This window comes from Pelmatolapia mariae, linkage group LG5 (assembly GCF_036321145.2).
Source record: "Pelmatolapia mariae isolate MD_Pm_ZW linkage group LG5, Pm_UMD_F_2, whole genome shotgun sequence".
Classification (NCBI taxonomy): Eukaryota; Metazoa; Chordata; class Actinopteri; order Cichliformes; family Cichlidae; genus Pelmatolapia; species Pelmatolapia mariae.
In genome coordinates, this window is record NC_086231.1 from 654,091 (window position 1) to 680,172 (window position 26,082).

At 48.6% G+C, this 26,082-nt stretch overlaps 2 protein-coding genes across 4 annotated transcripts in view; both read right to left on the reverse strand.

Moving 5' to 3' along the window:
- Positions 1 to 26,082, reverse strand: part of nicn1 (nicolin 1) — a 581,340-nt gene that overhangs the window by 91,945 nt on the left and 463,313 nt on the right. The gene's annotated exons all lie outside the window — the stretch shown is intronic.
- Positions 8,915 to 26,082, reverse strand: part of grm7 (glutamate metabotropic receptor 7) — a 171,815-nt gene continuing 154,647 nt past the window's right edge. Inside the window, exons 9-11 of one of the 2 annotated variants that reach the window (XM_063473294.1) lie at positions 17,120 to 17,366; positions 14,906 to 14,928; positions 8,915 to 11,178 (exon numbers count right to left, since the gene is read on the reverse strand). In XM_063473294.1, coding sequence (XP_063329364.1) covers positions 14,924 to 14,928; positions 17,120 to 17,366 — 252 coding nt within the window. In that variant the 3' untranslated portion in view covers positions 8,915 to 11,178; positions 14,906 to 14,923. The remainder of the gene's footprint in view (positions 11,179 to 14,905; positions 14,929 to 17,119; positions 17,367 to 26,082) is intronic. The other variant, XM_063473293.1, reaches the window with a different exon arrangement.

The following is a 26,082-nucleotide window of genomic DNA, read 5'->3' on the forward strand; positions in this document are numbered from 1 at the left end:
AGTCTCTAAGCCAGTTAGCAGCAGACAGCGAGGAGCCCGAGGAAGCTGAGCCTCGAGTCCTTATGTGACCGAATATTCAGAGGAATCAGAGACGCTCTGCAAACAGCTGAGTACGCATTAGAAAAATAATCCAGCCTTCCAACTGTGTTTCATGTTTGTGATAGCAGAGGCTTGTGTCGTTGGTGTGATTCTGGGGTTTTGTTTTTCTTTGGACCTCTTTGTGGGTGTTTGTGGGGGACCGAGCATCCATCACTTTATGCGTCGTGACACCAGTACTGGCTTTAAAAAACAGTCAGCTCAGTGTAACAATGAACATTTTCTTTAGTAAAGAAAACGAAAAATTAGTTTTTCCAACAAACAAAATAAAATATTAACCGAACAAGGACAATTAGGCAGGATTTGATATATAAAAGAAGAAATGTCCCGTCCACCCACTTTGAACCATTTTTTTGGACATTAAATTTGTTTGAACGTTAAAGATAAGAGCCTGACACTGTGACTGGTCAACATGAATCAGGATGTGTAATCCAGGACAGATGAACCCTTTGAGCACACACTAATAAGAACCTTTGCCCAGAACAACTAGTTTCTCATATGTATTCATATTTCAGTGTAATGCAACATTTCAACAGGAAAGACCTTTTTTTTTACAAAAACATCAGTAAGTAGTCGAATCCAAAACTCTAAATTCTGCAGTTTTTAGATGAATATAACAGCCGTGATTATTTCAGAAGGTGTCTTCTGTCTGCAGACTCTGATGATAGCCTTTGTCCTGCAGAGTGCTCTCTGATTGGCTCTTTGGACCCGTTCTGCTCATTTCTAGCTTCATGTCTCTGTGGCTGGATTAGAGGAGCTTTGCTCAGCTCAGCTGATGAGTGTGCAGTCCTCTTCCTGATCAGTAACCTGTACTCGTCGGTCGGTTGCTGTCGAGCCTCTGAAGGTGTCTGTAGTTTGTGCAGGTTTTTGTTTTGCGCCGACTCCCACCCACCACGTGTATTCGTCACACCTGTTGTTACGGTAACCAGCTGATGGATCGGAGCAGGTTTGGTCACCGTGATTAGCGAGGAAGAAACAAACGCTCGAGCAGCGTAGAGTAACAATCCCTGGAGCGCAGCGTTTGGGTGAAAGGCTCAGTCAGGCCGAGGCCGGTGTGATTAATGTCCTCTTTGCAGCTCGGCCTCTTCACACCTGCAGAGCTGCGCGTCAGCGGCGACCACGCAGCCTCTCCGCTTAGAAGTAAAGAGCGATGACGCCCGCTCGGCGCTGCTCCACCGTCAGCTCCTGGAAGGATCCGGCTCCCTCTTCTGTGTGCGGTCCCATCCATCACGGGCAGCCGGTGGGTGCCCGGGCGACATTGTGTTTATGCAACTTAAAGAGCTTTTCTCTGGCCCGCCACATTGATGTATGGCCCAGGAGCCCAAAACAGATGATGTGTGCAGAGGGAGGATAGCAGAATGGATGAGGGCGCCGCAGCCGCCGGCGAGCTGGATGCACCTCACTGGGAGAGTCTGTCGATATTCATGTTAATAACAGCATGCAGAAACCCAGTGCTGGGGATGAGGCGGGGTTGGCTGATGCTGTGCTTCTGCTGGAAGATTTAGAGGCTTCTGCAGGGAATGTGATGCGCTGGCTGGTTTGATATTGCACAGTGTTCATAACAGAGACGGGCAGTCTGCGCAGCGAAGCGGCGTTGCATGCCGCTTTAATACCGAGTGGGTTTTGCTCACAGTCTTGAAGGTTTTGGGGGATGTTGCGATACATTGGAAGTGACAGCAGCAACTGCTGAGGCTGATTGGAAAATTACGGCTCTTTCAGGTTGTGTGTAAAACAGGAAGATTGATTGAGTTCTAAATGTTGCTGGTTTGGCTCTAAATCAAGTGTGAAATCTGAAAATGAACATCTCTGTGAGCGCAGCGAGCTGCGAGAGGAGGCAGAGGCCAAGTGTCGTTTCAGCGAAGCATGTGCCGAATGCCAACGACGCTGCTTCATCTCTGCAGCTTTTATTTTTGGGGTTTCTTTGAACCTTCATTCATGTTGTAGCGTCAGCTCGTCACAGATTAGGAGCTCCACCTTTTGGCGTCACGTCCATGAAACATTTAATTCTGAAGTCTGTGTTGGGAGGAGGTCGGGGCCGATGGGCGGCTCGAGTATGTCCCATCTCCTGCAGAGACCGGGTGGTTGGACATGAACTGTCCCATCGGCTCTGCACGAGTTTAAAAGCAGAGACTTTCAGCTGTCCTCTGGATTTATTTTTAACACCTAATCAAACATGTATGAAAACACGGCTCGGAGTAACAACAGAGACAGCGTCTCATCTCACCACATCCTTCCTGCCTCCAAGTTTGGCATTTAAACCCTGAAAAGTTTCTTTTCGTGTGCATTAGTCACATGTTCATGTAAACAACAGTAACACACGTGTGTTCAGGAATACACATCAAACCATCACGTTTGTGAAATGTGGTTTTGATGTCAGGGCTACAGTTAGGTTAAGGTTAGGGGAAGCATTGTGTCAATGAGATGTCCTCACTAACACAGCTAAACGAGAATGTGTGTGTGTGTTTCTCCAGACACCAGAAAACGATGACGTGAAATTTACGTTTTAATCCAGACTCATCACGAGAACATGGTCTGTGGACCATCTCAGAGCTTCTTGGAGTCCACAAACATTTGCGTGGTGCTTCTTTCCTTTTTCCACCATCCAAAAAACCAATAAACTGGTTCCTCTCACTCTGCAGGCCTCTCAGGTCACAGAGCGCTGGATCAGTTAAAGGTCCGCCCTGAGTCTGGGGCCGTCACGGAGCTGGAACAGGAAGTGTGGTGACGGCTTCCTGTACCCCTCTGCGTGCACGCAGCAGTGGCTGAGACAAAGAGGGCGACCCTGGGTGGGTGGTGTGCGCCCAGACTTTTGCACGCTCCCGTCAGTCACAGTGATTGACTTTTCCACTTGAAGGACACGAGCGTCTTTCCTTCCTCCCTCTCCTCTGGGAAGCTTTCAGCGTCTAACTCGAGCGTTTAAAAAGACAAAGTGTCAAAGCGCTAATCGACTTCTGAAAGAGCCGCTCTCACTTTCATTCTGTCGCTCTTCCCAAAATAAAGAGGGAGAGGAGAAGATACAGTTCTTTGGCAGGCGGGTTAATAACTTGCTTTGCTGTGGACGCCTTAAATTGGTTTCCATTGACACCTGCTATCTCTGAGCCGATAGCAGGGGGGACCTCATCAAGTGCAGATGCCGATGCCGCCGAGCAATAACGTCCATCCGGCGCCGTGTCAGAGCCGGACTTTTGTTCCGTAGCCGTCACTCGTCAGCCGCCCTCGATGCTTCCCGATGATAAATCGTTCATTTCCATTCGTGCTTCTTTAATTGCCTCGCCACGAGGTTGGGCTTATCTCACATTAGACATTCAAATATTGAAATATTTGTCATTACCGGCCCTTTTTTGTCAGAGGAGGCAGAGAATCCCTGATGAATGTCTGCTGGGGTTGAAGGAGGAAACTGTGAATCAGCAGTTTGTGCTTTAGGTGGGAGTCTGCCTTCAGCCTCCTGCTGATGTCATCAGCTGCTCTTTATTTCCTCACACCCGCCCATCACCCTTCTGTGACACAACGAGCAGTCCTGTCACTTATACCACAGGTGTGTGTGTGTGTGTGTGTGTGTGTGTGTGTGAATGAGGTGGACACGAGGAGGAGCTGACAGAGGACATGCAGGTGGTCCCAGCAGCAGGGGGATCAATCCTTCCTCTGAATGTTTGGGGGAGCTTTGCTGCTATTCTGTGTTTGTAGAGGCTGGAGGTCAGGAGAGGTTTGGAAGCGTGTTATTGGAGGGCGATGATGAAATCAGCAGAGACAGCTGAGGAGGAGGCGTGGACTGAGGCTGAGCACAGAGACGTGATTGGCTGCAGCTTCTATTCTCTCTCTTTTACTTGTTTCCATCGTGATTAAACTGTCCCGGCTGCTCTGTGCTCCTCAGCCTACACGCTAGTGCTGGGCGATATGGAAAAAATATTTATCACGATATGAATTATTTTATATCACGATAACGATATATATCACAATATACCACCTGACCTGTGGTCATCTGGAAAGTATGCAGTCTGTAAACAGCGAGTGGAGAGGGTGCAGTCTTTGTTTTGAGTTACTGTAAAGCATGTCGCAAATCCGGGTGCACGTAAAGCAGCACCATGTCGCAAAACCACAAGACGGAGTTTCTTTGCGAAAAATATCATTTTTTTATACTTTATTTTCTCTTGCATAAAGTTAAGAGTATGTATAGTGAGAAGACAACACTAATATATTTGCACAGGCTATTTAACCCTTTAAGACCTACCATAGAACCAAGTCCGCCAGAGCTTATCTTTACATTTTACATGCTGTAGTGCCATTTGTGGGAGCATTTCAAGTTGCTATACATCAATACAACCGTTATAGCCCAAATTTTAATAATATGTATGCATTAAGTCCATAGTAACTACATAAATTGCAAAAAAGTGCAATAAACTACAAAAAAATTGAAAATTGTTTTGTTTTTACATATATTTCTAGTTAGAGAAATTTAAGAGGTTTATCCCTCAAAACTGTAAATACAAAAAGTTGCACAAAATAGTTTCCAACCACGAGAAATTTATTTTGAGTGTCGTCATAGTTTTATGTTTGAGATACACAAAATTTTATATACTACAGGAAAAATAAAAATAAATATTATAATGCAAATTTGCAAAAAAACAGCATGTGCATCAAAATAAACTATTTCCAACAGTGTAATTTGACTTCTAAGCATCCCAGAAAGGATACAGAAAAGCATAAAGTCAAACATGACTTTTAGAAACACCAAAATTTTGAAGGTAAAAAACCCCTACATTTTCTGCGAAAAATGACGTCACTTCCGGTTTCGGACAGGTAATGGCGGACATACGATAGTTCGCGCTGACTTATATTCCAATGTGGGAAGTGTTATGAACAGCTGATCGGATCGGCAAAGCGTGTTTCTGGAATATTATATTTTTGTTGCTGCAAGTGCTTTTTATGCAATTTTTGCAAAGCTACATGTGGAAGGAAACCGTGACCTGGGACAAGCTAATGGAATAAGATGTAAGTACAACTCCTCCGGTTTCATATGCAAAAAAAAAATAATAATATTGCGCTACCTCACGTGGTTCCAGTTCTACAGGGATTTAAAAATATTTAGGCAAACGGTTGTAAAGGGTTAATGATAAATTTTATGTAATAATTTATAAAATTAGGGTTAGAAACGATAGAAACAATAGAAGACAAATGGCACGATAGACACTTTTCTATCGTCCACACGATATATATCATCATATCGCCCAGCACTACTACACGCTGATGCAGGAGCTCTTCTTCTTCAGCCGCTGTAGTCTGAACTTTATGGGGGGGGGGCATGAACTGAGCGACCACAGTCTGGATCAGGATCACATGAATAAGGTTCCTGACCTGAAAGCAATGAGCACAGATGGCTGCAGTTCCTCTGATGTCCAGCAGAGGCAGCAGTGAGTCAGCCCCCATAGGCCCTATGTTTCCCTTCATAATAGGGGTGGGTTTTGATTATCAATTATTAAAATTGATTCTAGCTTGGATAACGTGAAATCGATTCATTAAAACCCTGAATCCATTTTTAAATGTAAATTTATTTTTTACTCAAAACACCAGAATCTCAGGTTAAACCTCACAAATTCTCAACAACCACCAAACAGCTAAATCAGTAAATGAGAGCAGGAACACGGATCCTGCACTAAGACGTAAACACAAAGCGCCGAAACATCAGAGTCAGTGAGATGTGGCCTTTCTCACCCGACGGCACGGACACGGTCGGGGCTGAAAGCCGACAGCTCGCTGATTCTGATGCGTCGGCGGGTCCACGCTGTGTGTTTGTCTTCTTTGTGTTTGATTCTGAAGCTGCAGTTCTGTTGCTCTCCAAACAATATTGACTGAACCAGCAGCAAAAGAAGATCCAAACTACGCTTCTCATTCTTACTTTGCTGTTTTCCACTTCATGCACAGCTCTCTCTCTCCTCGGAAAAGTTTCCCATCTACAAATCTCTGTTTTCTGCAATATTATCCATCAGGCTGCTGTTGTTTACTGCGCTGTCGGCCGCTGGTTTGTTTTTGTTTTTCTTACTTCCGACAAGAAAGTCTCATTTCTGCTGTTCAATACTGAACAAATTTAAACTTTTTAAAATTATGCAAAATTGCAAAACGCTCAGCTGTGTCTCTAAAACCTCTGTAACTTTGCTCTGCTTCACTTCAGCAGCATCAGGTAATGTTCATATGTTGATTCTTGGTTCTCTTCAGTTTTTGATCTACTGCAGAATATTTTTAGGGTCATCTGCTATAAAATCCCAGGCCAGGAATGTCTCCTTCATGTTTTTCTGTTTTATCCTCAGTTACTTTGACACAAAGGCGTCTGCTGTGATGCTCACACCTTTGATAAAGTCTCACAAGTGTCAGCTTTCTTTTTATAGATATAAAAATATAGATATGTACTGATAAGTGATCAGAATTATAATTTTTCTGACTGTTTGAGGCAAAATTTCCCCGATTCAAATCGAATCGTGGATCAAATCGATTCGGGACCTTGTGAATCAGAATTGAATCGATTCTAGAAATCAGTGACGATACCCAGCCCTACCTCATAACACCTGATTTTATAACTTACCTGTTAAACTACATTAAGGCTTTAAAGTCTGTAAAGTTTGCATGATTAGGGGCGTGGCCTCTTTGACTCACAGGTGGCTGTAGCTGATAGGCTGATCCGGACTCTCGACATCATGTGACCAATAATACAGGGAGCTATATTATAAGTATCATATAATAGTGCATTATAGTGTGAGGTGACAGGTGACCCTGCCTTTACCTGTGGAAACAAACACTGAATTACATCAGGTGTGCTTCAGCCGGGCGGTCGGTCGTCCTGCTGCTGATCTTCATGGATCTCAGCTCTGTTGGTTCTTTCGTCACATCTGTGTCACTGTTATGGATTTAACTGATATGTCAAATTGTTTTTGTGTAACTGCTTGTGTGTGTCTGTGGAGTGAGGTGTACATCAGAGTGGTGTGCTTTGTCCTTTCACCTGGGACGAGTCGTGCTCAGGTGTGGCACCGGCAGCAGGTAAAACCTTAAAATAGAAGCTGAATGATGCAGGATTCAAGCTGTAGCCCGGGGACTAGTTTACTGAACCGTCGCAACGCTTACTTCCTGTTTCCTCCCCCCAAATGCCCCAAAGAGCTCAGCGCTCCAGAGCGTGACAGCGAAGCCGCTCTGATTGCTTTAAACGATGCTTCGTGGTGTTCGCAGCGCTCCGGGCTGGAAGGGCGATAAACGGCGCGCTTCATTAATGGATGAGCTGCGTTTGTCTCCTCGGGACAGGAAATGAACCCGGCATCGCTGTCAGGCTCCTCTGACTCGTTAAAGCCGGACGCTTTTTGTTCCAGCTCCAAAACTTTTTTCTCTTATTGCAAACAAGCTGCATTTTCCACTGCAGTGGCTACTGAAGAGCTCCGTCAGCATGTTTTCCTGCTGCGAGGATATCAGTCCTAATACGACTGCTGGCATCTCCTCCTTCCTCACAGAAACACTAATTGGTTTGGCGGCGGCTAATCTAATTGGACACCAAAGGTTAGTTATGTGAATCCACACGAAGCCGAGCCCTCCCCACAGCCGCTCTTATCTGCGGCTCAGACAGGCTGAGGAGGACGGGCGGGGGGAGGCGGCCAAAGTCCTGCTCTATCGTTACTGGCAGGGCTTCAGGAGGAGGGGCTAACTGCAAAGACACACAGGGAGAAGTTTGTTTCACACGGCTTTCAAGTCCCCCTCAGATTTTCTTCTTCCTCTCTTTAAAAACTGGATCAGTATTCCGGCCTTTTTCCATCCGGACATGTAAACCACGGAGCGCAGGCTCTCTGAGAGGCTCGCTGGGTTTAAGCGAACACTTGAAAGATCTCTCTGGATTCTTGTGAAGGTGTTTCTGCTCGCGTCTTCTCATGTGGGGTTGAAGCATCAGTGAGTTCATTCTGAGTGGACCTGTTACAGGTTTCACACGTCCACACGAGTGCAGTGGATATAATCTCATAAATAACCTGGATGTGCTCTGAGGGGCGTGTGTTCGGTGTGTAAATGTTGTGTTTGAGGTCTTGTTCAGCTGCAGTGTTTGCGGTTTCCACACGGCGCCAGACAAATAAGAGGAAGCGTCTTTCATGGATTTCCTCGACATGTAAATCATTGAACTCTGGCGTTCTGACTCGATTCTGAGTGTCTGCGAGTTTGCAGTGACGCGGCGACCTCTCTGACCACGGGCAGTGCTTCCATCGCCGATCGTCTTGACCTCCACGTTTGGCTGATGGCCGGGCAGATGCGGTCTTATCGCCGACCTCCTCGACCTCCATCTTTTCTCCACGCAGCAGCTTATCTCCATGTTGGAGATAAAGACATGGAGAGGCCAGGCGAGCGCAGCTTATCTGTGCTGTGCGCTCACCGTCTGCAGACACAGAGCTCCATTCTCTGTTTGCTTTACTGCACGTGTGCACATATACGCGCATGTGTAGGTGACGCTGCAGCTCACAGGCTGACATCACGTCTTTCGCCGCTCTCAGCCGTCACTGAGAGAGCAGCTTCTCTGTGCTGGTGAACAGCAGGACGGCGTGCGTCGTGTAGCCGCTCAAGCGAGCTGAGCAGGACTTCCTCATAGTGAAGAAACATCCTTATATGGTCATCTTAAGAGGCAGCCAATCAGAAGAAAGCTGGATTTAAGGAAGGGGGAGGGGCCTTTTTTAGACTAGGCAGGAAGTGACGGGCTGTAAGATAAAGAAGGATTATTGTGAACAGTGAATCATGCAAAGCTGCTGTGAAGTCAGTCACACGAGAGCGTGTTTCAGGGTCGTCATGGATACACAGACGGCGTTTCTAAAAAAAATAACCAAATGTTTTATTTCATGTTGATACATTCTTGGACGACACCACAGAATAGTTGCATGAGTGGCCAAATGTAAATCTCTCCCACAACATTGGCACATAAGCAGCAAGGGCAACATGAATATACCAAGTACAAACAGTAGAAAACATACATGCTTCCATTTTTTAAAACGTGTTTTTCTTTTTTAAATATATATTCTCCGTGTGTTTCTCCCGCAGGGAATAAGAAACCGAACAAAGCCGCATTCTGCCGAGCGAGAACGTTTCCGAGGAACCGAAGAACGGACGATTCGGAGCAGACAGGTGGGATCGACTGTGGCACAGAACTTTTTTTTCTGGTTCAACATCAAACAAATCAGGCATGCATTGACAACCTCGACATCGACACCTTTAGTTGGTTTTTTTAGTCCATGAAATCAGCAGAGATTCAGCCTGGACCGAAGGAGGCTCCCTCGGGGTAAGGGTCCGCCCCTCACCCCCACCGCCGCCATCAAACACCTACAAACAGTGTGTGGAGAAGAACACGCATGTTGGGGAGGGAATGTTTCATCATGTGACCACAAACGGCTTTAAAAACACTTAAGAACTGTTTTGGCTCCGCGTCACGGCCGGCTGAACGGTCAGATTTCCCTCAGACCTGCTGCTGTGTTTGTTAAAGCCTCTGAAAACGCCGTTTCTCCAGAACACTGACAGTTTGGCTTCATTCAGCTGATTCTCACCTGGAATAAACCTCGTTAATCTGCTCGGTGGTGAGTCTGCAGACGTGCGAGTAACCATCTCCAGGCCGGCGTGACTGAGGTCCAAACAGGAAGCAGAGGGTAAAGGAGGTCTCGGCCCTCCCAGTCGTTAGTTTTAACGACTGAAGTTTTACTTCTGCTTTCAGAGCATCAGATCGTCGACATATAAGCAAATAAAAATGGAGCACGACTCTCCAAAAAGCTTCAATCTCTTTTACTCTGTTTTACTGTTTACACTCTGTGTTTGGATTTCATCCATTTTTTAAACTCTGATTTCCACCACGAATATTTTTTAATGAATAAACTGTGATGGGTAAACGTGTAGTAGCTGGTAAAAGAGGCTGAGGGTGGAGCTGCAGGGGCCAACAACACGGACGTAAGCATGTGCTGTGACCACACAGCTCAGGTATGATATTTTGTGATTATTTTTTAATCAGAATTATGTTTATTAATCCGCTTCGTTCTTAAAGAAGTTGATTTCAATGATTGTGCATTTTTGAAACGACCTTTTCAGGGGGACAATAAAACCATATTTGGTTCCTGATTGATGGGAACAGGCCAGGTCCAAGTGTTGACTGGAGTGAGAAAGAGTAAAATAAGTCCTCTTACTCCACCCCTGCGGGTGGAGTAAGAGGACTGGGGTCAGGACGGTGCATGTACCGCTCCGAGGCTAGCGTGGATTTGGAAACAGTGGCTAACTGCGGCCAGCAGACAGTCCCAGAGAGGGCACTGTAAAATTCTCTGCTGCCTTCAACCCTGCAGCTCTGTTTCCTGCATGCAGCGCAGTGGATTCTGGGATATGTAGTCAGGAGGAAATGAGCCGAGCGAGTCGTAAAAACAGTTTGTTGAAGTTTTCAGAGGCTTTTTTTTCTCACATTTGCAGGATAAAAATCTGAGTCCAGGTGGCAGCGCGAGCGAAGCCCTCCAAATCTCCGAGCGAAGAAGAATATGGCTTCAATAAAACCAAACCGAGAAGCAAAGTAGATCTGTCGTCGGCATGGCAACCGCAGCCGTCTTACAAACCAACAGAAATCAAACCAACGGAAAGAGGCCGACATATAAGCCATAAAGAACTACACACGCGGACAGAAAGGTGAGAACTTGCAGTTTGGAAGTACATAAAGAGACACGAGGGGGCGGGCTCGCGCTTCGTTTGACATCACCGGCGGCGCGGAGCCCGTCGGCGCCGCCCAGTCGTCGCCGCGTTCGGCCTCACAACCACTGGCATCACTTCAACGACAAAACAATTAGATTTTTATTTCTGGAGCTTTTCTCGACCCGGAGGGGTCAGAGTTCAGAGGTCGTCCCACCACGCTCCGCTTTGCACCTGAACGTCTCCGATGGGCAGTGAAGCACATGAGACCAAAAGAAGAGAAAGAAAAAGTCCTGCACGTCGCCGCTTTTCTCCCGTTGCTCGTCCTTCTTGCAGGAGATCAGACATCTCGCTCTGCAGTGACGGAGGAGCGCCGTTAGATCACGAGGTTGTTGTAGCTCACGTACTTCTTCTTAGCTGCTGGACCTGGGGACGGCAGGAGACACAAACAGAGGTCAGCTTCGGTCCTCACGGCCGCTTAAAGAGCAGAGGTGAAGGTTAAAGATGGAGCAGGGAAGAGGTGATGACAGACGTTCAGGTAAGTAAGGCTTGAATTATGAGCTCTCAGCAGGAAGGACGGGACGGTCCTACCTCAGGAGGTTTGGAGGTGAGAGGTCATAACTCAAAAGCATCTGCAGCAGAAGGAGAAACAAAAGGAGTGCGGGCTTATCTGAGGGTCGACTGATCAGCCGCTGCGGTGGGTCTAACTTTGACCCACAGGTGGCGCTAAAGAGCTGAAGATGGAAAGATGGCAGCTGATGAAAAGACTGAATCTTTGAGCGATCATTCATCTGCACATGCTCAGTAGTGTCTTCACATCTTGGAAAAATGCTTTTAACCCTTTATTTACCATCTTATAAGTAAATCTTCAAATGACTCCAAAATTCAAACAGTTTTAAATTTAAAGCCAAAATGACTAAAGAAGTCCGTCGGGCCTGTAAAGAAACGCTGGTAAATAAAGAGTTCATGGATGTTTGAAAGGTTTCTGTGTACGTTTGTGTGTTTTTGTACTTTTACTGCAGAACAGCCTGCCTCGTGTCTCCATGCCGTAGATTTCATGGATCACACCCCCACAACAGCGCCGTCATTTCAACATGACGTGCCCACGATTCAAGGTCACAAACCTAGAGAACACATCCAGCTGCAGGTGTTTTACTAACAGCTCGCTGAATCGTGAATCAAACGCGTGTTCAGGTGTCGGCCCGCGCTGGCAGTCCTACGCCGAGCTTCAGCCTCTGATGGAGGACTGGAAACATGCTGTTATACTGTTGGCTGTATGTGTGTGATGCAAACATTGTTATTAGAGTTCATTTAAATATTCTGCTCCCTGTGTTTGGCACCTGAAATAAACTCAAGCATCAGTCTCTAAAATGTCAGAGTTCCTGCCTGTAACACTCGATCGGCTCGCCGCGCTCTCTTCATTAAAGCACTCGCCACGTTGTTCGTTTGTAGCACAAACCTGTAACATCTGTTTCCTGCCGTGGATTTATCTCTGAGTAAATCTGGTGCGTTGCTGTGGGTGTGCGGGTCCAGCCGAGCTCCTGCAGACACCTGATCTGCGTCGGTGTTGAAGCTCTGCAGAGTTAGCACGCGGCTCCTGAATGACGCAGGAAGCTTAGCGTGACGTGTTCGAGCGGTTCGAGGTGAGCTGTGCAGCTCCACCACCTCCATATCTCCCTGCTGCAGCCCCCCCGCTGGCACTTGACCCTCAGCATTCGTCCGGTGACGAATGGCTGGGAGCCAGGAGCCCGCCATCAATCATGTGGCAGATAAAAGAGAAAACGGCTGCGTTTGCATATTCGGCCTCAGCGTGTCAGCGGCCGCTCTGACTTTGTGTCTCATTCACATTCAGGAGCAATGTGAATGAGACACGTCTGCAGTCAGACTGTTGTTTCTGTGGAACAATCATCATCATCGTCATCATGACCAAACAAAACAATCAGTCTGGCTATAATTAAGCCTAAAATAATGATTCCAGATTAAATGATAATTAGTCTCCTTTAACGGAGCTGAATGCATCTCAGAAAACTCACAGACCCCAAAAATCCGATGTCTGGGAAACACGTTTATTTCTGCTTCGTGCAGAGAGAGTGAGATTACTCAGGCGAGGGTCCGAGCATCGGTCAGGGAGCAGGTGCGGAGTCAGCGACGCTCTCAGCCTCATCGTTACAAAGGAGAGAAAACGTCAGTCTGTATGACCTTTCACACACGTGTATATAAACCTGTATCACACTTTTACCCACAGGCTCAGCTTGTGACAGAATATTAACAGGAATAATTGATGAGCTTCACCTGTGGCTGCTCCCCCTGCTGGAAACACAAGATACTACCGCTGGTTTTCCTACAGGCTGTTTGGGGGTGTGGTCAAAGGCTCACTAACGAGGATCTGATTACCGTCACGACCCGCTCAGAGATCCGCCGTGGTCCTGTCATGGATCAGTCGGCCATCTCTGGCCTCAGCGTGCTGCTGCACTGGGCTGTTCTCACAGCTGCTGACTCACAGACCGCGGAAGTGTTGGAAAGTCAAATTGCTCCAAAAATAAATGTTCGTCTCGGCCTCTGCCGGTGGCGTGGAGAGAGGAGGGTCAGGCTCTGAGCGCCTTTGTTGTGGGAGGAATCGGGCGGTGCAGGGAGGCAGCGAGGCCTCGTACCGCAGGATGGAGAGAGAGCGAGAAAGGAGTCTTTGTGGTGGAATCAGCTGGAGGAGCGGGGAGGATGGAGACGGAGGTGAGGAGGAGGAGGAGGAAAGAAAGGAGAGAGGATTTACAAAGTGAAGGAGGGGGGGAGCGCTGAGACGCTCGAGGCCGAATGAGAGGGGAGACGGAGCGGCAAGCGCGGGCCGGCCCACAGATGGCTCTGCCCCCCCCCCTGCTGTGCTGTAATGATGATGGGGCCTCGGGCTGCGCCACTGAGGTTTTTCCGCGGGGCGTCATTATTTATGGTTACAGCCACGGCGCCACGCCCGAGGAGCCTCCTGAGTTTTACTGAGAGCAGCTGAAGCGTCTCTCTGTGCTGATCCAGATTAATCAAACCAGGACCCGGTTTTACCGCCACTGTTTCTCAGACTCTGGCGTTCCTCTGCGATGTTTGCAGGACGATGACAGAAGTGATTCTTAATGATAGACTCTCGGACTGCAGACGACCGCCGGCACGGCCACTGAGGAACTCTGGACTCTGAAAGCTGATGTTTGCATGTGTACTCGTGGGCTTCACATCTGCCATCATGAAGAGCAGAGAGCTCAGCACGTTACAGAAACGCCACGCCTGCACAGGCGGCGTGCGAGCTGCAGTTACAGCCTCGTGTTCTAACCGATACGCGTGCATGGACCACATTACCCCCACGGCTGCTGATTCTGGGACTTGGTGGCCATTTGTGTTTATATTTCTTTAATGCAGCACCACAAATCAAGCATACGTTTTAAATCCTGACGTCTGTGGTGTGGGAGGAGCTACATGCACGCTTTCCCCTGGTGACACGGCGTATTAAATTAGCTCACTGAGGCAGAGCCGTCTCTGCGTCAGGGGTCCCGGGAGGGGCTTCAGAGGTTCAACAGGAAGATCCTGCACATCAGGAGTTTCTTCTCATGGAAGTGACCCAAACTTAGGCTCCTCGATCTGCCCGATCACTCGTTGTGGTGAAAGCCCGGTGGGCTGTGTGCGGGTCCCGGGTGAGGTGGCGGACACAGTGGTCTCACGGGGTTTCTGGGAGCTCTGGATTGGCCATGACTGAAACACATTTGCTTAATCTCGCCCTGGGACACTCTCTGAGCACGTGCAGAGCCCACAGCTGGATGAAGGCCTGCTGCGTCGGCTGGTTTTGCTGCCTGTGGACGTTTCACAGCAGGTTTAACAGCTGCACACTTTACATCCTGATGGACTCAGGAGCGGCGCAGGAACCCCAGAGGTCGCCGGGGGTCGGACGTGCAGTTAAAGCACCGGTGGACGGCCGTAAATCTGCCGCTCAGAGCACCACGCTACAACCTCCTCGTGTAAAAGTTAAAGTCGGTTGAAAGAGGGCGGTAAAGAGCCGTGGACGTCACTTTTACATCCCCTCCCCACTCGGGTCTCTCTCCTCCTCCTCCTCAGACCTCCAGGAGAAAATGGATCAAGGTCGGGACAGCAAAGCAGAAGCAGAAGATTAATTTGCTCTTACCTCTGATAAATTATGAAATTAGCCTGTGAGGGGGAGAAAAACATGATTTGGTGAGTGGTCCCAGAGGGAACCCCACTGTGAGCTGGTAATTTGATCACACAGCATGTAATTTCAACTTGTGCACTTTGTATTTCTGAGAAGGTGCGAGCCGAAGCTTTCTGGTGACTCTGCTATTACTGCGGCTTTTCTCAGCGGCGTCCTCGCCGCCGTGCGTCAGGAGCGCATCCTCGTCCTGCACCTGCTCGTTAAGGGAGACCTGCTCTGCTCATTCCCACCTCGCTTTCCTTTAGCGTCACTCAGAGCAGCTCTGATCAAGTTCAGGAGCTTCACTGAGGACATTTAGGTGTCTCCAGAATGGCTGACTTCCTGTTAGCACTTGTGTAGCTGCAGCCTGTGAGCTCACGCTGAAGCATTAATGACCTCGAGCTCAGTTTGGTCTGCTGTCAGCCTCCTCTTCCTGTCATGTGATGGTGTTTGGCTCTGCCCACAGGAAACTTCCTGTCCTTTGTCAGGCTGCGTCTGCAGGTGATGAAACCTGTGACGAGGTGACATCAGCTCGCCACGAAAGCAGAAACAATGTTGTAAACGTTGTTTCTGGCTCAGATGGATTTCTTCTCCATGAACTCGACGACAACGTCGGAGGAAGGAGCAGAACAGGTCCCCGTTAACCGACCGGCTGCAGCCCCGGTTCACTCCATCAAACATCATCAGTCTGAATGATGATGTCACTGATGATGTCACGGAGACGTTTCTTGGTTTTATATGTTCAGCTGATTTGTTCTGAGATGAATTTGAGAACGATCAGAGCGACGGTCCATCATCGATACGTCTGAGCGTGAACCCATCGTGTACATACTGAAAACGATTTGTCACTTTGATGAAGGAGTGACTGATAAACTTGTTGTTTCAGCGTCTCTGTGGAAGTAAAGGAAGTTACATGTGGCCCAGAGTTCGTGAGCAGCAGCCCTGTCTCCCAGAAAAGACGCTTAGGCCTGGTGGCGAGGTGGTCGGGGTGGCCATCCTCGGAGCGGTGTTACCTCACAAAGGTAAAGGTTAAATATATCCTCCTCTTATCTCACACTCTGCTGGCGCAGCTTTGCATGAGTCACAGTTCAAAAAGCCCCGGACTTTGGTGCAGCTCACTTGTTCATCCTCTGTCTCTTTAAGGCCCACCTTCTTCTGATTAGCCAGCGTTAGGAAGCCTGCTGAGGGGCAGCCCTCAGCGTGAGCCATACTGCGTGTGCTTTTATTTCAGATGGATTATTCTTACAGACATTTAGCTCATTAATTAAAACTGTGGCCGTGTTTAAACGCTGATGTTCAGTTAATGACAGAAGAATCAGCAGAGTCGTCCTCTTCAGCCTTTACATTAAATCCATGTCTCAGATTTCTCAGTCACATGATTCTGTTATTAACTGGAGCTCATTCAAACACAGACTCCCTCCTTTCTGTGAGATTAGCTGCTAATCCGCCCCACAGATCCTGAAAATCAGAGTTTTCATGTATTTCAGAAGTTTAGAGAGACGCTAACGAGGACAACGAGGCCGTTAATTTATCCTAATGAGCCAATCATCACGCAGATTTAGACCCACGCTGGTGTTCAGCATATAAACGTTAGTTCTTGGAGACAGGGCTGCAAAAATAAAAGCCGGTTTGTATTCAGAGACATGATTAGCACATGCACTCATGCATTTTTAAAGGAACAGTTCAACATTTAATAAAACCCTCCTCTCCTTCCTGCTGCTTCCTGCTAAGCTACGTTTAGCAGGAAGCAGCAGGAACCTGATGATCACATGCATCAGACTTCATTCATTCAGCCTGAAGCACAGAAACTGTGAGTGTCTGCCTGAAAGCAGCGATCAGGACATCCAAACACATCCCGGCTCCACAGACTCGTCACAGGCAGATTTAAACATCATGTTCAGGGTCAACTTTTCACCTCAACAGGGAACAAGTCTGTGACATCTTCAGTTTTATGCTCAAATTTCAAAGAAACGTTTTCGCCGCAGAATTTTATTTATGATCTGAACGAAACACCTGAGTTTTGGATTTATTCCAAATGAATCTGATAAAACGGGCGCGTTAAACTCACAGAAAGCGCTCTCTTTTCTGCGAGAGAAACAGAATCTTTGAGACGTCACTCAAGGTGTTTGGATGACCTCTTCTAATTAAGGTGGTGCTCAGCACCACCTGCGTGCGATGTCAGGTACTTACTGCTGGGGTCGACGTTCTCACACAGCTCCGTCTTGGCCTCTCCGTTTGGCCGGTCACTGGCCTTGTGCGACAGCCGGGACGACATGGTGGCGGCCGTGACGACGGCCTTGAAGGATCGTTTCCTCTTCTGCACGTTGAGCTCCGGGTGGAAGATGATGACGTAGACTTTGGGCATGTAGAGCATGCCGAGGGCCACGGACGCGCTGAGGTTCATGGAGATGGTCAGCGTGGTGGTCTGGATGTACAGCTGGTGGGAGAGAGAGGGGAGAACGGGGTTAGTTAATGGTTTCATCTCAGAGGTGTTTTGTTCCAGTAACACTGTGAGGAACCTTGGAGTCATTTTTGACCAGGACATGTCCTTCAATGCACATATTAAACAAATATGTAAGACTGCTTTCTTCCATTTGTGCAACATCTCTAAAGTTATGGAGGTTAATTATGGAGTTCCACAGGGTTCAGTGCTAGGACCAATTCTGTTTACATTATACATGCTTCCCTTAGGCAGCATCATTAGAAGACATAGCATACATTTACACTGCTATGCTGATGACACCCAGCTCTATCTGTCCATGAAGCCAGGTAACACACAGCAATGAGTTAAACTGCAGGAATGTCTTAAAGACATAAAGACCTGGATGGCCGCTAACTTTCTGCTTCTTAATTCAGATCAAACTGAGGTTATTGTACTCGGCCCTGAAAATCTTAGAAATATGGTATCTAACCAGATTCTTACTCTGGATGGCATTACCTTGGCCTCCAGTAACACTGTGAGGAACCTTGGAGTCATTTTTGACCAGCACATGTCCTTCAAGGCACATATTAAACAAATATGTAAGACTGCTTTCTTCCATTTGTGCAACATCTCTAAAGTTAGAAATATCCTGTCTCAGAGTGACGCTGAAAAACTAGTTCATGCATTTATTACTTCCAGGCTGGACTACTGTAATTCATTATTATCAGGAAGTCCTAAAAACTCCCTGAAAAGCCTTCAGTTAATCCAAAATGCTGCAGCAAGAGTCCTGACAGGGACTAGGAAGAGAGAGCAGATTTCTCCTGTATTGGCTTCCCTTCATTGGCTTCCTGTTAAATCCAGAATTCAAAATCCTGCTCCTCACATACAAGGTCTTAGATAATCAGGCCCCATCTTATCTTAATGACCTTGTAGTACCATATCACCCTATTAGAGCACTTCGCTCTCACACTGCAGGCTTACTTGTTGTTCCTAGAGTATTTAAAAGTAGAATGGGAGGCAGAGCCTTCAGTTTTCAGGCCCCTCTTCTGTGGAACCAGCTTCCAGTTTGGATTCAGGAGACAGACACTATCTCTACTTTCAAGATTAGGCTTCAAACTTTCCTTTTTGCTAAAGCATATAGTTAGGGCTGGACCAGGTGACCCTGAATCCTCCCTTAGTTATGCTGCAATAGGTGTAGGTTGCTGGGGGATTCTTCACTCACTATGTGTTAATAGACCTCTCTGCACTGAATCATACTTGTTATTAATCTCTGTCTCTCTTAACAGCCTGTTCAGAGACTCCTGAATGAGCAGAGGTCCATCCATCTCCACTGCTGCTGACCTCTGACCCCTGACCTTTAACCCTTTAGAGCTGCGTAGTAGGTACCGTCCTGGTGACGGCTGTATTCCAGAGTCATGCCGCTCGCTCGTGTCAGCGGCGGTAAAGAGACTCGGGAAGCTCGCCTCACTCTGAAGCAAACTCTCGACACTTTTTATGAGCCAGTGAAGGATTGTGTTTTATTATCCGCCGTGTTCTCGACCCTCGCCTGCAGCAGAGAGCGGCAGCCGGCCGAGCCACGCCATTAATGTTTTATGCAGTGTGTATATTGCCCCTGTGTCCGAAGCCGTGGCCCCGTGAACCCAATAGAGGGCCGATATGGGCCCGGGAAGAATGCATAAAGAGGCACGGCTGTGCTGTAATGGGCTTCCCAGAGTGGCTTTCACTGAGTTCAGCCCACTGTCTTTATGTGTTATGGCCCTGCTGTCACAGTCTGAGCGACGCCATTAACGGGGAGAAGTCACAGCAGGCGGAGTGGGGGTGGGGGTGAGAGTTAGGGGAACAGCGGGGAGAATATTCAGACCCGCAGAAAGGATCAGGCTGCTCGCTTCCTGCGCCACGTCAGCAAGAAACTACGCCGCGCTCTGAAGGAACACGAGGCCCTGCACCACCACCTGACGCAGGTTTCATGAGCCTGCGGCATTTACCTGCACGACAGTCTGCACGCACGTCTTCTTCTACAAAGCTGTGACAGCAGACACACCCGCACGTGTCCAGCTCCTCTGATCATGAGCACGAGCTCATCTACAGTATCTTCATCCCTGCAGTCACTACCTGCAGCTCGTGTGCACAGGTGAGGGTTCCTGCCGTCTGTCAGCGCCTCGCGTGCGAAAGAGACCCTGACATACACGAGCTCCTCCCTGATGACCACGGTCTCGGGGTCGGAGAGCTCCACAGGTGCGAGCTGGACACACAGGTGTGTTTGCTTCGTTACAAAGAGGTGACGGACGTCAGAAACGGGCAGCGAGAGCAGCTTCTGTCTGCTCCAAGCAGACGAAGGCAAACATCGGCGAGGAGGCGGAGTCAGTGGTTTGTTTAAAGCCTGTGTGAGCTGCTGACCCTCAGCTGTGACAGCCAGTCCACTCTGAGCTCCCGTGGAGGAACACCTGCTGCTCTCTAACAGGTGTGCACACGATCGTGCAGTCAGGTCTGTGCGAGTCTGATATGAATCAGTGATAAGATGACACGACTGATAGAGCCCGAACAGCAGAGCTCTCTTATCAGCTCACCTGCTTTAATTTCCATCTCTGAGGAGGCGGAGCTTTACTGAGTGAAACTGTCTTATGTTCCTGATCAGCAGGTCTCTGCAGACTGAAGTGAGCCCTCCAGATGTCATCGCTCATATACAGTCTGTGCTTGTAGCTGTAGGTGGCGCTGCTCTGTTAAAGCTGTTTGGCTCTTTGTCTGTACACATCTGTCTGAGTGCTGCACATCTGGCAGCTTTTCAGCCGAGCAGGAAGTGACCCTCCTCCTGAGCAGACAGCTTCAGAGCCTCTTCCAGCTTCACGTTGTGTTTCTATAATTCTGCTTCACTTCTCTTGCCTCCTATTTCCTTTGCACTTCTTCCCTTTCTGTCTCAGTCTTCATCCTTCCTCGCCTCCTTGCTTCCCTGTGACTCGTGGCGTCCCTGAGTGCTGTTTTCCTGACGCGATGAAGGTCGTTTTCTTTCTTCGGCGTGTTTCAGCTGAGCTGCTTGCGGCGTCCTTACGATGTTCTCACATGACTGCTGTTACTGCCGTCTTCTCGCCGCCACGTGGGGCCAAGCGCTCGGCTGCTCCTGCGGCTCTGATTGGACAATTGGTAGTAAACAACGAGTCTGGCCCAGCATGCTGCAGACAGACTCCTCCCCCCTCATTTAAAGCCCTCCCCCCGATGAAAACGTGCTCCTCTTCTCTGAAACCACATCAAAGATGGCCGTCTCACCGAGGCGGTGTCAGGCAGTGCGCCGTTTCTGTGTGAGGCACAAAGATGGAGGTCGACTCCATCAGGTGCAAACACTGAAACAGACTCCAACTTGTCTACGTCAGGCCCAGCTGCAGTCCGGTCGGCGCCTGGCGAAATCATCCGCACACTTCTGCTGTTTTATGGTTCACGGGGAAACGTTTCTCGTCTTGGCGCCACGTCCGTGTCACCGTGCGTCGTCCTGGGAGGCGTTTTGAGTTTTGATAAAGTTTTGACACGCTGTTGGTTTGCTGATGTCCTCTGCTGCTGTATGGCGGCGCTCTGTGAGGCTCTTTAAAAATAAATCTGAGGATCATTTCCATTTGTGGCGTATTTATTGTTCGATTGCTTCTGATTTTATTGACTCGCTCTCAGCGCACAGACTGTTTCATTTATCCACATAATTGTTTGGTTTGCTTTAACTTTGTGGTCCGTGGCGCTCTTTGAACCGCTCTGACCTGCCCGAGAGAGGCCGTACGCATAAAGTTTGATCAAGTGAAAAATTAAAACTGTGTGTAAACACAAAGGCAGGAAAGTGCAGACGGAGGCTCTTCATCATGATCATAAAAGCTGCTCTTTAATAAACCTTCATCACTGAGGTCTCACCCGTCGTTTCCACCATCTGTGGCCGTGAAGCGACGCTCACTCAGCTTACAGCTCAGCGTGTCAGAGCGCACAGGCGCGTGGAGGAAAACCATCGACGGCAGGAACAGCAAGTTCAGAGTTCACGAAGAGATCAGAGCACCAGGTAGAAACCGCAGAGAGCCGAGACCCGGCACGCACTGTGTCGGGTCTGACTCCCGGACAGGTGCGTGCACCTGAGTGTCCCTCAGAGCCGAACAATACGAGCGAGGAGGATTCAGGAAACCTCTCAGAGCAGGACAGGAAGTGAAACTTTGACCTCATTAAGGACGTTGGAAAGACGTCACCTCAGACGTGAAGCTGGACGTCTTCATCGCTGCGGTCGTCGTAGTGTGTCAGAAGTTACGGTCTGAGCTGTGAAGCCATCAGGAAGGTGCTGCTGATACTTCATCAGGACTTTGTTCAAAGTTTAAGGGAAATTTTCCCAAAACTTCCTTAGAACTACTTTTATTTGCAGGAAGCTTTGGGTCTGAGTGAAGTCCACAGATTTTTCCTGTATGGACCGACACACTCGCAGACACGGCTGCGCCACATTGCAAAAACCCACGATAAGCTGAAGTGACACCAAATCACGTACGGTGTCGGCGGCGAGCATAAAGTAGGGGCGATGCTCGGAGCTCAAACCTCAGACTGATGTTTGTCCTGCACTGGAGGCGTTTCACCTTCTGAGGTCTTCTTCATGGACATTCAGTGGCGTTAGGTGGAGGAGGCTGAAACAGTCACAGCCAGCATTTCTCTCATCGTAGACCCTGCTGCACTCTTACCATGTGAAGTCAGGTTTCGCTTTGCGTCACCTGTGTGAAAACACGCGTGTCGGGAACTTGAAAATAGGACGCGTTTCAGAATCGTTCGCCAACAAGTCGCCTGATTCGCCCTTTGCTTCCCGGCTCTGTGTCAAGGTAAGGCTGAACCAACTCAGTGAAGCTGAGCTCCAACTGCCTTCAAAGGGCATAAATAAGCTCCTCCCCCATACCTGATTGGTGGCGACGTCGGGTGTACGTGATGTTTAAGGCTCAGTTTTTAGCAGAGTTGAATATTTGCAGGTTCACCTAAACTGACATCAGTCTGCCTCACTGCTGCAAACGCACCATGTGGATGAGGAGTGGTCATGTGACGAGGTCTGCAGCTAGTCACATGACCCTGTCCTGATCCTTCCCGTCTCTCAGGCCTCAAAGGCGCATTTTAACAATCGATCGCAGGAACGTGGTCATGATTCTGACGTGTGTCTGAGGCCCGGAGCGAGCTGCGTTCAGGTCATTTCAAAGGTAAAACAGTCCCCGCCTTTGAGGACGTTTTGGACCTCACAGCCACCGTAGCACATGACTCCTCTGACAACAGATTAGTAGAAACTGCTGGGTGCTGTAAACTCTCCAAAAACACTGCTTCCTTGATTACTCCGGCCGGAGCTGCTCTTTATGCGCTCAATAAAAACTGCTGCCACAGCTTCTGCTCGCCACCTCCAGACGCCGATAAAAGTTATGCTAACGCCGTTTTAGCGCCATACGCAGAAATAAAATGGTGCACAGTGGAGAGAGATGAAACGAGAGAAACTGCCGCAGAGCTGGAGACAGTTAAGGGTGGAGAAGGGAGAGGCGAGGGTGGAGAGAGAGGTGCATGAGAGGAGGCGGAGAGAGCACGGGGAGGAAAGGTTGAGTGGGCGTGAGCGTAAACGATGAAGGAACGCGAGACGAGCCGAGGAGGGCGGGGACGAGGAGAAGCTGCAAAGTTTAGAAGAGCATCAGACACACGAGGAAGATGGACGAGACGTTCAGTTTGGATGGAAGGAGGAGGAGGTGGCGTTAGAGGTGGAGCGAGAGGCAGGGCGGAAGTGAGTCGAGAGTCACAGTGTCTGTTCCTAATGTTTTGTCTTTTTGGTCTGAGCTGGTTTCCATGGTGACACCTGTGGCATCTGAGTGCAGGTACACCCGGAACCAATCAGCATTCTGAAGCTGCAGAAACACTAAAAACATGGCAACCAATCCTGAACACACGCCAAAGCTCAGCTTCAGTGGACGCCTCCCTCTAAGACCGCCCTCAGAGTGCGTTCAGAGCTACCTGTGACTACAGTAAACACACACACACGCACACACAGGCACACACACGCACACACAGGCACACACACACGCACACACAGGCACACACACGCACACACACATACGCACACACATGCACACACACGCGCACACACACGCACACACAGGCACACACACATACGCACACACATGCACACACACGCGCACACAGGCACACACACGCGCACACAGGCACACACACACGCACACACATGCACACACACACGCGCACACACACGCACACACAGGCACACACACGCACACTGAGGTGGTGGCGTTGGACAGCAGCTCGGTGCTGCAGGAGGTGACGTGACGAGGGTCAAAGGGCGTCCTTGAGCTCCTGCTGCCTCCTCACAGCTTTAAACCCTGTTGCTCTGATTTAAGGGACGTTCTGTCCTGGAGTCATCGTCACAGATCTCTGCAACAATCCTGCCTCAGCTCTTTGGGCTGCAGCTTCTGCTCTGAGCCCTCTCTCCTCATCGTCGGCCTTCGTCCCTCCAAAGCTGCAGACGTCTCTGCACGGCAGCACAGTGCTGACACACCTCAGCTCTGCTTTAGGTCACCTGTGTTTTTATGAAGCTCACATGAGGCACAAACCTGCCTCAGAGGGCTTCAGCCACGCAGCAGCTGCAGGGGTGTCAGGTTTGAATCCCAGCACGTGACCGCCGTGGTTTCACATGTTCTGTTACTCTGGATTATTCAGGATTACAGATTACTCAAATTACTCTTACATCTAAACGTCACCTCAGAACCTATAATGTGGTCTGAAGAGTTGATCGTAGTTCATTTATTCGTCATGTTTCTCTTTCTGATGTTTGTACATTATGTGAAGATTACTGTGTGATTCTTTATCATTATTGTTGTTATTATTAGCAGCAGTATTTGGGATTTTTAGGATATTCAGCTGCAGATGTTTGAATGTGTTTGAAGACCTTTGAGTTGCGGCTGTGGTGACGAGTTGGAGGGGGACACAGTTTAATGTGGCACCACTCTCCACCTGCTGTAAGGCTAACTGCTAACTACCTGTGTGATGGCCCAGAGCTGCAGCAGAGAGGAGACAGACGTCCTGAAACAGCGTCCTCACATTTGATTGGCTCTCCAAATGTCAGCACTGTGAGTCTGTGTGAGTCTGTGTGTGTGTGTGTGTGTGTGTGTGAGGATGACTTGTTTACTGGGGTACTTAAATTCCAGTTTCTCCTGCTGTTACAAAGTGGCAGGAAGTGGAGCTGCTGCTGGAGATAAAGCACAGAGCTGGGTGGCTACAGGTGTGACACAACTGAACAAAAATCACCTCACAGTGCTTTAAACTAAAGAGCCTGACAGGCAGCGAGGAACCCCGCAATCAGCCACGAGCAGCAGTGACAGTGGGGAGGAAGAACTCTCTTCAAACAGGAAGAAACTTGAAAGAGCTTGCAGAATAAAACGTGAATAAATAAATAGCATGAATTTATTTCATTTCTTTTTGAAATTTCAAGTTAGGAAAACAGTATTCACCAATGTGCAGAATGATATTTACATGTATTTCTGTTACTGTAAACTTAAAACAAGTGAGCAAAAAATGTTACAAGAAGAAATTTCAAAATAAAGATCACATGATTCGTTTTATTCTGCAAGCTCTCACGTCTTCACATTCTCACAGAAACACTCAGTGCATCATGGGAAGTCACCCAGCAGCCCGAGCCTGTAGCAGCTTGTAACAGCTACACAAAGTGATACTGTACTATACAACAGAGCGAGCTAACAACCCCGAGACCTCCATGTGTATACACCTGTATTACACTGGGAACCAGCTGTCACGCTGTGCAGAGGGGGTTGAGGAGGCTCTGATGGACCTTTTCGACTGATGACCATGGGGAGCACACTGATGGTCTGCTCAGCAAATCACATTAAAGATTTGCCGTATCCACGTATGTCCTGACATCAGAGAGGAAGAGAAAAGTGTTCGGAGCGAGCGGAGGAGAGTAATCAGGGAGGGGCGGAGTCTGCAGGAGCCTCAGAGCCATCTCGGGTTATAAGCTGCCCCTCTGCTGCAGCTACAGCACCATCTGGAGACTGCCCCATCTCCACACCCACCTTCTCCCTCCACCATGACCTCCAACACATAGCCGCTATTATCAGCTCCAGGCTCCTTAAATCCTGTGCAGGAAAACACAGCCCAAAGATCTGAACAGCTCCAGGCTGGATGGAGGCTCTGACCCTGGCTGCTACTTGCTTGTCTTCGAGCTCATCGTTAGACAAACTGTGTCCGTCTATCAGCCTAGCATTGGCCTCTCTGGTTAGATACCATATTTCTAAGATGTTCAGGGCCGAGTACAATAACCTCAGTTTGATCTGAATGAAGAAGCAGAAAGTTAGCGGCCATCCAGGTCTTTATGTCTTTAAGACATTCCTGCAGTTTAACTCATTGATCAGTACCTGTGGATGGAGTAAAGTCAGCACAGCAACAGGAACATATGCAGTTTATTTCCTTTAAATGAAAAACGTTTCAGATGAATCAACCAATCAGTGTAGCCCGACTGAACACGGCGGTGAAGAGGAGAGGAGGACGACGTCCTGTGTGCTGACAGGTGAGGAGAGGAGGTGGAAACAAACATCATCAGTGGCATAAAATCCCTGCTGCATGAAGCAAAGACATTAGCATTGCAAATAGCCGCCTCCTCCTGCTGGCGTCTCCTTCCTGTCTACACATGTGGAAAACATCTAAATCAGCTGCACGGCGGCAGTCTGAGTCCCCGTGA